Source organism: Camarhynchus parvulus, chromosome 1A (genome assembly GCF_901933205.1).
Source record: "Camarhynchus parvulus chromosome 1A, STF_HiC, whole genome shotgun sequence".
In the NCBI taxonomy this organism is placed as follows: Eukaryota; Metazoa; Chordata; class Aves; order Passeriformes; family Thraupidae; genus Camarhynchus; species Camarhynchus parvulus.
Window position 1 is genome coordinate 38,815,716 of NC_044586.1, and position 15,551 is coordinate 38,831,266.

At 35.3% G+C, this 15,551-nt stretch overlaps 1 protein-coding gene across 4 annotated transcripts in view; it reads left to right on the forward strand.

Annotated features, from left to right (window-relative positions):
• The window catches only part of TAFA2 (TAFA chemokine like family member 2), a 101,147-nt gene that overhangs the window by 58,233 nt on the left and 27,363 nt on the right, over nucleotides 1-15,551 (forward strand). The window contains exons 3-7 of one of the 4 annotated variants that reach the window (XR_004061175.1): nucleotides 366-518; nucleotides 1,485-1,609; nucleotides 13,031-13,213; nucleotides 13,796-14,683; nucleotides 14,987-15,234. Coding sequence is in view for 1 of the 4 variants with exons in the window: in XM_030959434.1 (XP_030815294.1) it covers nucleotides 366-518; nucleotides 1,485-1,609 (278 nt within the window). In the remaining 3 variants the exon portion in view is untranslated. Of the gene's footprint in view, nucleotides 1-365; nucleotides 519-1,484; nucleotides 1,610-13,030; nucleotides 14,684-14,986; nucleotides 15,235-15,551 lie in introns of all 4 variants that reach the window. The other 3 variants (XR_004061174.1, XR_004061176.1, XM_030959434.1) reach the window with 3 other exon arrangements.

The window sequence follows — 15,551 nt, forward strand, 5'->3', positions numbered from 1 at the left end:
ATAGAGAAAAAGAAAAAATAATACTGGTCGAGGTACACTTAGCTGTTTATGAGAGTCCAGAAATTAATGTAGTTTCTAGATTAGTTTTATGTTTCTGCTTCCCACTTCATTGGTACAGGCCCATATGGAGCCTTGTCCAAGTGTTCTTCTTTAGCCAGTGTTTTCTGCCTGAAATAGTTATACTGTGTTTGGAAAAGAGATCAACTGTCCATTCTAGTGTTAATTACATTGCAACTCTCATTTCATGTGTGGCAGATTGCCTTACAGAACCAAGTTTAATGCATTTCTAATTAAAAAAATCCAAATGAAACAATATGATGTTACTTCTAAAAGATATCAAATTGTTCATCTTCTTATTTTCACAGCTCACCATGTTAAAACTGGGACCTGTGAAGTGGTGGCACTTCACAGATGCTGCAATAAGAATAAGATAGAAGAAAGATCACAGACAGTGAAGTGTTCCTGCTTCCCTGGGCAGGTAGCAGGTACCACCCGGGCAGCTCCTTCTTGTGTTGATGGTGCGACTCCTTCTATTGCTTCCTTTCTTTGTGTTCCTGGGAGTTTTGCTGGCTTAAGGTCATTAATGAGACACACTTCATTACAGTTAACTATTTAAAATAAGTAGAAAAACTTCTCCATTTTGAAGGGAGTGTAGAAGGTGAATGAGAGAAAGATGGGAAAATTAATTATTTGCTATTGCTCTGTGGAAATGCTAAACAAAATTATTATGCCAGAGAAAGAGGACTCTTGAGAGGCTAAATTTGATCTAACTAAAAAGAGGACTTTTGGAATTGTATGAAATTCACTTAATTAAAAATATTTATGCAAAACCTACATAAGCATATAATTTTCATGTACTACAGTATTACATCTTTATATATTTATCTCACTGTAAAGAAACAAGCAAACAAACAGAACACAGTTCTGACATGTTTTAAATCTTTTTAGACCTACACTATTATTCCTATTCACAGTGCAATATTAGCGTCTTACTTAGCAATTCTGGTGTAGGCTCATATGTTTTATTTGGGAAAATACTAGCTGATTTTTCACATCTCTTTCTCTGAAAGAGTGGCAGGATTCACCCTTTTCATGATCTCTTTAATGTTGATTTGTTGTTGGCTGTCAGAGAAGCTGTAAATATGTCATCATTGGGGAATAAATTTAATCAAGCTATGCTAGGCTGTACTATAGACCAAGCAAAAGAAGAGATTCTACTTAAAACTTTGAAATCTGGCTGAGCAAGATAAAAATGAAGTTGGGAAGAAATGCTGTGAAGAGATTGACTTTGAAGCACATAGCACCTTTTGCAAATTGGAAACCTAATTTCTTCTGAAGGTTCTGAGGTGGCTGAAAATCACAGACTGGCTGTCAGTCAACGTGTTTCTCATATTTTCTTGGAAAAAAAAAGAAATGTTACAGCGTAATGACATCTTAAAGCATCCATTTCCACAAAATACAAATACATTTGTTTTCTTTTGTAGCTTCGATAGTGGAGCAGAAATGGTGGTGCCACATGCAACCATGTCTTGAAGGGGAGGAATGTAAAGTTCTTCCAGATCGTAAGGGATGGAGCTGTTCCTCTGGGAATAAAGTGAAAACAACTAGGGTAGGTATGATACCAACCTGACATGTTACCAACAAGTAAAAATAAGAAAGGTGCACAGGAAATTGGGTGCACAAAGAAGACCTAAGCTGAGAAGACTAAAGAAGCATGGGAAGAGAGTTATACTGGGATTGGACTTCCTGGTCCCTCACACTTTTCTCAGCATACTTTTCAATTGTTTGAACATAGTAAGCTGTGTACCAGACCTTCTCAGGTAAGCACTGGGGATAGTAGAGTTGATCCCTTCAACTAACAGTAATGATCAAATGCATTATAATCTAATATGTATTTCTCTCTGAAATCAGTTGCACTGTGTCTGTACACTTTTCTAATCTCTTCATTCAAAGGATATCAAACCAGCGTTTTTTTCAGTTGCATGGAATTACCACATTTCTACATAGAAACCACTGAGCATGGTAAGCATTTGAGGTGTCGTTACAGGATGATCTGGTTCTTTCCCTCTTGTATAACTGCGATTTACTAAAAAATTTTCACAGAGTTTCAGGGAGTTCCTTTTCTCCACTTGACACTTTTCGTATTATTGGTTAAAATTTATATTAACAGGAATATATTTAAAGGTCATATACAATGTCTGACAAAAAAGTAAACATGCTGTCAACTTTGCATTTTAGTGGCTAACAGAAACAGAAGAAAAACAAATTCTTCAGATAAGCATTAAACGCACAAACTTCCTAAAATTATGGCATTTTATCTTGCCATGGTCAACACAATTCTTCATCAACATATAAAAAATTAAAACGTACTCTAAAGACACATATGCATGTGTTTAACAGTGTTTATAAACACCTTCCTCCCTGCACCCCAGGACATGTCCTCATGACTGATTTCTCCTTTGTGTATTTAATAGTTTGTAGTGTCAGGCCATAATATGCTAGATTGGTGTTTGCTCTAAACAGATGTTTGAGTATCTATGTAATTTTACTGAAATATTCCTTACACAGGCACTAAATTTCTGGTACACATTGGCTGTGGTGAAATACAGCGTGTACCGACTGAATTATATTTCTTCTGTTCCACAGAGAACTCTATATGTCTCAGTTTCTGTATTTATAAGTCTCCAAAACATTTTGACATTCTTTGAAGGTAGTAGGCTTCCTAAATGTTTGCTTTAAAGTTCCCTTCCTGAATCCACTTTTAGATGTGTTTCTTCTGAAAACAACCTTGCTGGAATGCTGCCCACACTTAGCTTTATAAATGCCAATGCAAACCTGATTGTATGCATGTAAAATGTATGTGCATATGGAATATAATCAAAAGGAACTAGACTGATGTTAAAGAAATATAAATATAATATATAAATATATTTATATAAATATATAAACATAAAAATATATATAAACCTAAGCATAAGCAGAAATAGAAATAGAAATAGAAATAGAAATAGAAATAGAAATAGAAATAGAAATAGAAATAGAAATAGAAATAGAAATAGAAATAGAAATGTGTGGGTTTTGAAATTTTTCCTGGTTACTACTACATGACACAGTGTTACAGAATACTTGCCATTTTATATGTATTGAGAGAGTTTAATGAATTGTAAGTAAAAATGTGGACCTGAATTTTATTTCTGCTGGAAAAAAAGAGGTCACAAAAAGGGGAAAATCAATTATGATTGCCTTGATGAGATTTCTTCTTCAAAGTTTGTCAGATTATAAGTTTCTCTGCGTTGGTTGAGGTGATGAAGTTTTTCCGCTGTTAGGGATCTAAAGAAGCCCAAGGCTCCCGTCCCCAAGAGCTTATGCCTTTGTTGTTAGACTTTTACGTTTGTGTCTTTGCAGCAGCTGGAATTTTCTTGTTCTCCGTGGTGGGGGCAATCCTCAGGACTCATTTCATACCTCTTCCATAACGATGCTTTGGAAAAGCCAGTCTTTTTCTATATTTGCTGTCATAAACACTGATTCAGTACAATGGCCACCATAACCTGCTTACAGACCTAGCACCACTGAAAGGGCAATACTAGTTACCTTAAATCCCCCCTATTTGTTCTGCCTTCCAATTTGTCTAGATGCTGTGTGTTTTCCTCCTTTTCCTTTCATTTCCCACAGAGTTGCAAGGCTATTTTGAGACAATAGTAAACTTAATTCAAATTCTGACTGCAAGTTGACCTAAGTCATTGAAACCAGGTCAGTGACAGGTGAATGAAGGTCTCTCTTTCAGAATCAATGACCTGTGATTTCAAGAGACATCATTCTGATGGCCAGTAAAATACATATTGCTATTGGAAATATGTGTGGTTCTTTGTGTTAACAGAGTAGCTTATTATCAAAGGGCAAGTACTTTTCCCTAATATGTAGCCACTACCATATTTTTATAGCTCCTCTTTCTGCTCCCCAAGGTCTATAAAAATAAAAGGAAAAAATTTGAAATGGCTCTTTTTTTCCAAAATTCTCCCCCCTTTTTTTGAGAAAAATAAAAAATAACTATACAGAGAGCCAGTATTACGATGTTATGAATAGTAAGTTTCTGATTGTCAAATGAAATAACCCATATGTGATTATAATGTATAATGTAAAAGCATAAAGAAACAAAGAAAATGAAACAGCTTGGGTGATTTAAATAGATTACAGAAAAACCTTCTCAAGGCTTTCCTGAAAGGCCAAAAAAAAAAGTTTATCTTCACCTCCAAACATTTTCTGTAAGTTTGCCTTCTTCATGTGCCAAATCCTGACCCAATTACCTGCTGAAGCACTGTCTTCTACAGGATACCAAATTGAAAAGTAGCACCTGCATTTCCACATCATGAGCTGTTACTGGTTAACCTCTATGTTAGAAATAAAAACAGCGGAGGAAGGAGGTATTTTGCTTGTCCACCTCTGTTTACATATATAATCCCACTATTGTAAAAAATTGTGATACTGACTTCCTAATAGTTATGGTATTAGTCACTAAGCAAAAAAGGCCAGATAAAAAATGGCAGAAAACTAATTGATTTTTAAAAATGTGGTCTACTTGAGGTTTTGTATTTTGTTCAGCTATATAGATCTAATAAGGTCATACAAGAATAATGAATTAGAAGTACTCAGAATTCAAATGTTAAGAAATCAAATTTGGAAATTATTTACCTTTAGAATACAAATCCAGGTATTATTTTCCTAATTTGTTTACATATTAGTGGGAAAAGATTGATATTAAGAATTAACCATAGAAAATAACTGAATATGGGGAAAAAAATGTGTATGAGTAAGATGAGTACTGACTATTTTGGGTCTATGTAGCCTGCAGGAGAGGAGAGGAGAAAAAGCTACTGACAACTTAGGTAAATCAGTAAATTTTTTGACATAATATAAAGAAATATAGGCTTGTGTTCCCAGTCATAATACCACAACAAAAGAGGATGTTCATGAATACATTAGGAGAATTATGAGAGGATTATGAGCATAGTTGTGATTTTACCAGGCACGCTTGGGCATTCTCCTCTGGGCTAAGAAACTGTTGTGAAAGGAAACTATTGCATTTTTTCCCCCCACATGGCAAGTCTCAATTTTTGATACATAAACACATAAACACAAAAATTTTGTCACATTGCCCTCTCTAAATGATGAGAAAAGAGTTTCAAAAAAGTTAAAAATCCTTTTTTTTTTTAACATTTGCAGTACTCTTTCTTCTACAACCTCTTTCTAATATAATTATTCTAGTTCCAGAAGTTCTCCTTCTTGTTTTCTTTCTTTTTTTTTTGTGTTTCCTTTCTCTTCTTGCAATACAGGAAAGGGTCTGTATTAAAAAAAAAGTGACTTTCCCATCAGTTGAAAAATATATTGTTATTAGGTATAAAACTGAGAATGACATTTTAAAAATTCTCTGATTTTATATCAAACAGACAAGCTCTTTACAAAGAGTGAAAACTAACATTTTGCAGTCAGATAAAAACTGAAGAGAAAGAATTAAATATTTCTCTTAGCTATGGGGTATATTCCACATCAGAGGCTCTCTCTGGATAGGGCTTTTCCCTGGGGAGGTCTAGATGCCAGGCTTTATTTGTATTTCTAAAAAGAGTACATTGCCTACTACCTTTGTGATACAGGCAGGCTTTACATAAAGTGCCCCAGAGCTTCCTGGGGTCCCAGTTCTCCAGGCAACCACCCCGGGACTAGCTTGGAACATGTTATGGCTCCTGGCCAGCTCATAAATCTGTGTGCCTTTCCTGCAGAATTTAGAGAAAAAGAACAAGGTGAAGTGGTGTATCGTGGGTCTCATCTTGAGATTCTGGAAGTGGAAAATGACTGAAGAAATGTGTACTTGCTCTAGGCAGTGGGAGAGTGTTCCCAGGCTGATATTTTATGAACACGTAGAGAAATATGCTTTGATATTTTTCATGTGGAAAAGTATAAAAAAAAAGCTATTTCAGTTGAAAGGGACATACACATCACATCTGGCTACCTGAACAATTCAGGGCTGATCAAATTAAAACATGTAAATCACAACATTGTCTAAATGTCTCTGAAACACTTGTAGGCTTGGACACCTCTCTAGGAAGCCTGTTCCAATGTTTGACAATCGTCTTGGTCAAGAAAAGCTTCCTGGTGTTCAGTCTAAACCCTCCCTGGTGCAGTGTTGAGCCATTGCACAGTAATTTAACGGTACCTTGTTCTCAGTCTTTTAGCTTTATTTGGTAGAACTGCCTGTGGAATGAAGCTTAGTTTAACACTAAATTGTGGTTAAATTATGTGGGGTAGAATTTACAGGACTTTGCTTGGGTTAGGACTCTCTAGAGTGCGATAATTAGCCCAAGGTCTAGACTGTCTTTTTACTTTTAGATAGACTTGTTCCATTCCAGAGCACAGTTGATTTTGTTCTAAGTCTGATAAAGTCTTCTGGAGGTGCTTATGTTTCTCAAAAAATCTAGAGGAAAAGTACCATGACTAACTTAGCCCCTAATGTTTAGATATTTAATGTTAAATAGGAAGCAGCTAGCTTAGATAATTTAGTCACCTGGATGTGGTCTTCAGCAGGGAGATGACCATAAAGGCCCATTCATTCTTTGTCCGTTTGGGAAGCTTTGGACTTTGACACCTATCAAATACAATATATTATAATATAATAAGAGTTTAAAAAATGCTCTTATTCTGAAGGTACACAGCTGTGAGCTAAATTAGTGACTCATACTATGATGAGCAACATGTCCAGTATCTACTACTCACTAAAAATTGGCAACAGTGTGTGTTTCAGAATGTTGGTGTAATACTAATAATAATAATATAAATTAACAACAATGGAAAAATCAGATACATCGTAGATATTGATTATTAACCCCTGAATATCTCTAGAAATTGAAAGCGAATAATGTTTTCCTATAAACAAGGGAAAGAAGTATTTTCAGCCGGGTTATAAAGGGCTATGGTCTGGAAATGAGCATTCAGCTTCTGGAATAGCTGAGCACCTACACTTTTAAGAAGGGCTGAAGGAACTGCAATGTGGAGGAAAGCAAACTGCAGAACAGAAAGAAATCAATACCTAGTATATTACGATGTAAGTATATGCCAAACTAATAGCAGAAATAGAGTACTGCAATAAAATAAAATAAATATTACAAGGGCAGAGAGAAATAAAAGAGAAATATTACAGAGCCAAAAATAAATCCATAGTGAGCATATTTATCTACATTCCAAATCCAAATCTGCATTCCAAATCAATACCAGAGACAGACAACTGGTGTGAAAAGAACAGAAATATTGCCAGGATGCTGAGAAATCTATACTCATACTGAGAGCATCTATACCTTCAAAAACAATAGAGGAGAGAACCTGAACTCAGTTATGTGAAATATTCCAATTTGTCTAATTTTACATTATGGCTTCCAGAATTTAAAGAAAACTCAAAATTGAATAAGATCCTTGGAAAAATAGAAAATTTACTGTCTGAACACAACAACTGGCTTCATTTGAAGCCAAACTGTGTTCGGTATGTGCATCACACTGCTCTCAATCAATGCAGTTTTGTTGCTATTTGTAAATACTGCTTACATTTTTACTCTATCACCTCTTTCTCACTTGCAGATGCTGAGTTGTTGCTAAATGAATTACAACTGGTGAAATGAGAGACAGTAATCTTATTTATGTTTCAATTTATAAAGTATGCTGTTCATAACCCTTTCAGCATGAGGAATGGAAGGACCCTTGTTTGGTACCTTTACATTTTGGTGGGCTACTCAGATTCCCAGTATCAAGAGGTAGCATAAAATGGTGACTCAATTGCTATCAGTGCTGTCATAACTGCTGCTTGAGTAAGACAACAACAACAACAACAACAACAACAACAACATAATAATAATTACAAGAGAGCTAAAATGTGTCACTGGATATGAAAGGAGAATGGCATTTTTCTTGTAACTGAGCCTTACTTAGCGTTAGCAATGCAGCAATGTTAGTTGTTGGTCTGTACTTCAGACAAGAAACAGATCCATAGGTTCTTTAAGTGTTACTGTTTCTTCTGCCAAAGTTAAAAAATGTGGTAGCTTTTTCCTTCATGTCTTTGTTCCTCTTCCTCCTCCAGGTTTTTCAGAAACAGCAGTAGTAATGATATGGGATTAGAAAAAGCAGAAATTCATCATCTAAATACAATGTATAGGCTATTCCAGGATGTTTCTGGTAGGCAGAGTGTATGGTAGTTGTGCTCAGTGACTGCTAAAAAGCAGTGTATTTCTCACATGACGTGTTTTACAGTGTAAAAATGCTACTAACTTACATGACATAAAAAAATTTGACCACTGAGAAATGTGAAATAATTGTAGGATAGATGAATGATCTGCCATGTGTCAGGTACAGGAAGTACTTTTCCTACTATTATGCAAGGGGTTTTATAATTGAAGAAACCACGTCACTGTAAAACTACATTGCTCCTCTGCCTCACTTCAGAGCCTCTGTATAGACTCCTCAGCTCCTAGTTTAATTTAAAATGAAGATTTATTGGAACAATGTACATATATACAGTGACCAGCAATACCTGGAGGTTCATAAAAATGATGTGATTGCAATATAAGTGAGTGCACAAACTGTAGCAAAATATTACCCATGGAAAAGAGTGATTGCACTTGTGACAGCCTCTTTGTTGCTATGGTATCTCTTTCCATGCCTTTGGCTAATCTGTCACTAGAAGAAATTTGCAGCTGTCTCAGCATGTTTCTCTTTGCTAACTCAGAGACCACTGTATCTAATCTGTCATTAAAATAGCAATAAGTGGTATGCACATATTTTCTAAGAATAAATACAAGTTTTAGGGCACAAATAAGCTGGTAATGGAAATAGGATGACATTTTCTTAGGTCAAGCTGGACTTTTGTATTATTAATCAGTAATTATTGTTTTGATCTAGCCCCACAGTTCTTTCATTTTGAAACTTTGTATTTTTTGTAGGGCACCTAAACACTAATCTTTTGGAACACTTGGACATTTTTAAGGAAATAGTTATCATGCCAGCCAACACATGTTAAAAGGAGTCATCAGTATTTAGGGCTATGCAATTTGCTGATTTTCCTAAGAATAGCTTTTATTTAGCAAATTTGCTTCTTTAATGTGAAGTCATTGTGCCTAGCTCTACCCTAAGTAAAGTTGTGAGTCTCCATTTGGCAGGAGTCTAGGCCTACAGCTTGCTGATGTTCCTTTGTGGTCACAGAAATCTAGACATGTCATGGTGCTTTCTCCAGAAGCAAATGTACTCTGAAATATCTGCAAAAGAGCAATTATGGAATAAAAGATTAAAGGAAGAAGTGTTGTGGTGTGAAATGCAATAAGCAAAGTAACAGACTGAAAGGTCAGTAAAACTTGTTGGGCAGGTTAAGATAATCCAAGCATTGAAATCCCAAGCCATTTTCAATCTCAAATTTTGTTTAGTTCTGTTCTGAGTCCTATAGATACTGAAATGAAGAGGGAAAGTGAGTAACATCAAAAGAGAGAATGGATTAAAGGCAATATTCACAGATACAGATCTTTTGAAAAGAGGGAGCCTGATTATGAATTACCTTGTTATATCTCCCTGTGAATACACTGAGTGTAGTCTCAAGCTATTCATAAGAGGCAATATAATTTTTTTGGTGAGTAGACACACTATAGAAATAATGAAAAATGAAATGTTTTGCAATCCCTTCATCACATCCACAGCATAGTAGTATATGCTGTAGTTTATGCATTTTTGTCAGGAAATAGTTTTTCTGAAGGTAAGACTGCAGCTAGCATGCATTGTAAGGCACCATTTAAGCTTCTCTAGAACCTGAATACTGACAGAATTACACTCCAATCAAAGCAAACTATTCAATATTTAAAGAAAAATGCAATTAGATTTCAACTGCATGTCATTAATTACTAACCAGTGATTTTTGCAACCATTGCTTCCTTCCTTGTGAAAATCCTCCAATTAATCTGTCCAGCCAAGATGTTTTCTGCCTTTGTCCCAAAAGATTTAACTTGTGATTTACTTTTTTTATTCTTCTGCTTTGTCCTTTGCTGGCATGTTTGAGATATTGACCTCATGTCTGAAAAATAATTTTCTGCCTCTGTGATGGAAAATAAGAACAAGTTCTTAAGGCTGTTTGTTAATGACTGGTTTTCTTCAATTCATTCACCCCGTGAATTTCCACTTTTCCAATGTTCTGACACCAAAATCAAAGTGTTTCCACTTCCATTTGCAGCTTCATTCTGCCAGTCTCTTTGCCATTCACAGCTGTGCAAAAATGTCCCTTTTGAATATCTCTAGTCCTTTTAAATTTTCTTGGAAAGTTTTTGTCAGCTTCTAATACCTCAGAAATTACTGTTCAAGATGATATTCCAATGCCAGTATCATGTGAGTCATGCTGGAATGCTCTAAAACTAGTGCTTCTTTTTTGTCTCACCCTCCTTTTTAGCCTGTAGGGGCTTCTTTGGATCATTTCTGCAAGTCAGAAATGATATATTTCTGGTCAGAGAGACCAGGATATTCTGAAACCTCACATGATCTGCTGCCTAAATAGCTTCAGGCAGAATTTTTTCCTCTTTCCCTGGGTATTTGGCACAGGCTTCACAAACTCTGCATCACTGCTTAGTTACAGAAATGTACGAGGCTGACCCTCAATTGTTCAAAAGGTAATGCTTTCATTTCTTCAAAACAACATAGTTTTCTTGAGGTATTTCCTTACTCATTAGGACTAATTATAGAAAACATCAGAAACACCCCCTTGGTGCAGCTCTGCTTTTCTGCCTTCTTATAGGGAAGGAAATGAAAAATAACCACTATGAAGTGGAGAATCAGAGCATTCTGAGCCTACAGAGTCACAGAGTTGGAAGAGTGAACAACTCTCAAACCAACTGAAATGAGATTACTCAGACATTATTCCCTTCCATAGCAAAGTGAGCATGGTTGTAGATCTTAACTATTTCTCCCTAAGAATAATGAAGATAGTCCTATCCTTTGTTAAAACTCTTCTAAACAAAGAAAAAGTTCAGGCAGGAATAAGAGGAAGATTGCTGTCTATAGCTAAATTAATAAAGAAAACAACCAACATAGAGTTAATTTCCATGAGAATTTCAAAATTGCTCATTTTTTAAATGACTTGTAGTTTACTCTTCTACCACCCTGGTGAACACCAAGTCAGTTTCAGGAAAGACTACTGTAGTGTATAGAGAAAATACTCCAAAGGACTTTCCATGTTCTATAAACTCAGCTTTCTTCTACTTCATTATTAGAATACAAAGATGATCCCTTATTAGATATTACAGTCCTGATTATCATCCATCACCTTCCATATCTGCAGTGATAAACGCCATAGAACTCTGAAGTGCAGATTCTGGTTGAAGCAACAAAAGACCCCATCCACCAGGGCTTATTTCTATGATGAAACCTGTAAAATTATGTTGGCAAGAACAAACAAAAGTTTGACTCCAGTTTATGAAGATCAATTGGTTCTCAAGGAAATAATGCATTGTGTCTAATCAACATGTATCTACAAATTCAGTAGTAATAGGTCTGAGAATTTTAATAGAGCTGCAGTTTTGTCTCTTCAGATTGCAAAATGTTGGAAGATAAATTACTGATGCCATCCAGAAGAACTTGTTTCTTCATCCTGAATTCAAACTTTGTGGCTTAGGAACATGTTCCTGCCAAAGGAAGACCAAAGGACTGTATCTCTGCTCATGCTGTCTCCATTTCAGGCAAATGCACTCCAAAATCAGATTAGCTGTTCTAGAAATTTGACATCTGTCTGTCCTGATTCCTTGTTACCTTTTCAGAGTCACCTTGGAAAATACAAACTTCTCATCTTCAAGGCATCATTCCAATTCCACTTGCTAATAAGTTTTATTCCTCATTCATGAAGAACAAAAAGGGAGCAGGAGACTTTATCCTAGAATGCAACTTGACAAATTTGAAGCCTATTTCTTGGAAAGCCAATTACTTTTCAAAGCTCAATTGGGAAATTGCCAGAATCCTTTTTCTTTCTCGCAACCTTGAAGCACATTATTGGTATTTACATTCCTGAAATTTGAAGGCAACAACCTCTTCTGAGCCTTTTGGTCTTTCCCTCATTACATGAGATTTTAGAATTCCAGAGTCGAATTGCAATTAGCTACTTTGATTCATTCATACTTTGTCTTAGGTCACATTCTATTTAGAGAAGATAATGAGAAAATGCATATATGAAGACAACTGGACATGTTCTATAAGGAAGACAATTTAAATTGAATACCACAGTAGATTCTTAGTTGAAACTCCTAGCATTCATTTTTATCTTTGACAGAATACTTATTTTCTGTTCACTGTGAAGTTCAAAAATAATATCCAGATGATCCTGAGTACAGAAATGTTATAAGGTATTGTAACTTTCACCTGTATGTCTCCATAATGCTCAAGCAAGAAATCATTTACTTATTAAACTGACAGTACTTGTTCTTTTCATCTTTGACCAAGATGACTACAACTATTGGGAATCAGAAACCATAATCTTGACTATGTCTTAGTGAAAGAGGCTTTATATGTTGTTTTCCTGGGCAGCAAAACAACTTATTGTTCAGCCTCTGGGTGAAAAGCCATGTCTTCATTTTTCACAGTTCTATTAGGACTTGAGAAAAGATATCAAAGATTTTTCTGAAATCCTCCAGATCTGCCACCTTTCTTCTCTTTCTTGTCTTTCTTATCTGTTTTGGACTAATGGCATGATGGGTACTCATGCAGGAGAAGGTTAAAATTCAATTTCCTGAAATTAATTTTATATTCTCTGAAATGGTACCCACTACTCTGTCAGATCCCATTTTTAAGCCAAAATTTCTCCAAGCACAGAAGTCTTTTCTTCATGTGGAAATTCTAAATGGATGAAAAGAGAAAGGAAAATGATCAAAGGGATTCAAGTTGATGACTGATTCATTGTTTTTAAATAATTTTTCCTTCCTGGATATTGGTTCTGTTGTTTTCTAACTTGTTTTTTAGTTATCTTATATTCCCTCAGCTATGGCAGTATTCCTGGAGACAAATGTGAATGCACTTCCTCAAAATGCCAGCAGTGGAAGCTGGTAAGCAAGTGGGGAAAAATCACCAGAGAAATCTCTGAAGCTTGGGACAAAGGCAGAAAACACATCAGTACTACACTAACAGAACAGCAGGTACTCTTATAGAGAAGATAAAATTACAGGTAAGGAAATAATTTACATTTCTATTTTGAACTTGTCCAAATGGCTTGTTACTCTCCATTCAAAATACCAGGAAAAACCCTGCAGCGTAAAATTTGAAGATGAAAAAGATCTCAAATTTGATTAACTTGGACTACCTGATTTTTTAGTGGGGATAATTGGAAGTTCTGACCTAATTTCTAGAAAAATATATTAAAATATGAAAATTCTTCATGCCTATTAGACAGTTTAGAACCTCAGTCTAGTTTTAAAACAAGGCTGGATTTGAGTTTTTTAAATTCGTTTTGCTTTTTTGTATCTAGAATGTAAACACAGGAAAATGATTGTTATAGGTTTTCCTTTCCAATCAGAAGCCTTTTCCATAGGTAAGTGAAGTCAGATAAAGCCAAAGACAGAAGGACTCTGTTCCCATCTCTCCATTAACACTTACTTCCTGACAGGATAACATGACTCTTTTTTATGCTTCAGCTTCCTCATATGTTGAAAGGAAATAGGTTATTTTTATCTCCCAGTTGGGATGATTAGGCAGGATAAGTGGTGTAGAAGAGAAAAAAATTACATTTTTGTAATTAATTGTCTTGCAGTCTTTTATGCCGCCATGCTGCTGTCCCACTATGGAGTTATGAGCACCATAAAAACCTCAAGAGGATATATCCTTGTCTGAATTGCTGCAGTTATTATCTGTTACAGAAAGTAAAATAAGGTTTTTGTTTAAGTCTTCTTTTAATTTAAAATTGTTGTCTGTAAATGAAACATTGTGTTACATTAAATAATTCTACCATAAACTCTGTTCTACTGAGTTACAGAAACATTTAAGAAAATTAGGGTATGTTCAATACAGTGGCATAATCTTTTGGAAGACAGTAATAATGAGTACATAGGAAGGACTAATGAATTGGATTTAGCCTTGACGTAACTCATAAATCTTCATCAACGATTCTCCATCATAATTGTCCCAGTGAGTTGTACCAATTAATTGTATTTTGTAAACTATCCAGTTCAAGGAAGTCTGAACACAGGACAATATTAATTGATTTCATAGTATTCAAATATGTAGAGATTTTATTTAAGAAAGAAAGTTTTGAAATTTTGAGTTTAATCTTGTATATTTTCAATGATCTGCAGCATGATATTTAAGAGAAAAGGGTTAAGAAAATATAAGAAAAAAACTTCAAGAAATTTGAACATCTTGAGATCCTGAACAATTTGAGATCTTGAGATGTTGTGTGTCACATCAGAAGCAATTATTATTGGCAGGTTCAAAATCTATCTCAAATATCTATATAAAGAACTATCTGTCTGAATTGAATATTGTCTTTTGAAATGTGTCCTCTGTTATTTTAGAGTGTTTCCTGTAACCTTCTAATTTTTTTTTTTTACTTTAAACATATATGAGGAGAACACACTCAAGTCTTTCATTTTGAAGGAATTGTCTTCTGACTTCATGACTCCGTTCTGTGCCACAGGTCTATGTATGAACTTATTCTCAAAGAACTTTTCAATTACTGTTTTGTCATACTTAAATTTTGCTGATTACTTTCAGAAATGAGTATAATCTATCAGTTTCTATTGCTTTTTGGTTTGACTTTGAGTATGTTTGGGTATTTTAAAGACCATGCACTTTTCCTAAGAGAGTTTTCTCTGATCCTGAAATGTTTTAACCTGTCATTTTTTATTTATCCTTGTAAGTTAAAAAAATATTCCAACTATCCCAGTTTTGTTTTCTGTAACTAATTTCATGACAGTGTAGTACTTGACATGTGTTTGTTTCTTAGGCAAACGTGTAAAACTCCTCAAGTCCGAATGGAGAAGTAGAGAAAGGAGGTTTCTGCTGTGCCTGATGACAATTTTTGTTTTTTCCACACACAAAAAATATTCTGGCTCCACGTTGGGGCACTAGTTGTGATGAATCCTAGTCTTGGTCGGATTCTAAGGAAGGGCCAGAACGTTCGTTGAGGAATAAAGACTCAAACCACTCCAGAAAATGTGTTCCAGCCCCGGTTTATTACTCACAGAACAGCAGGTGTGTACAAATACAGGTTTACACAGTATTAAAAGGAATTATTGTACCTTACTCCTCATTGCAGTTGCTTAGTTTGCTGCGGACATTAAAGACTTGTGGCTCATTTGGGCAGAGTTTCTGGAGGGTGGTTGTAGAGATTCTGACTGTGCTACTAAGAAGCCTCAGAGCGTTACTTGAATGCTTCTGGGAGCCCTAAAATATCTTCACACTCTTGACTTTCAAAGATGGACTTAGTTGGTAAGCTTAAGTTACTCACTCTCATGGGAAAACAGCAGATGCTCTGGAGAACAGCACTTGGAAGAGAAGTCCATCTTAAT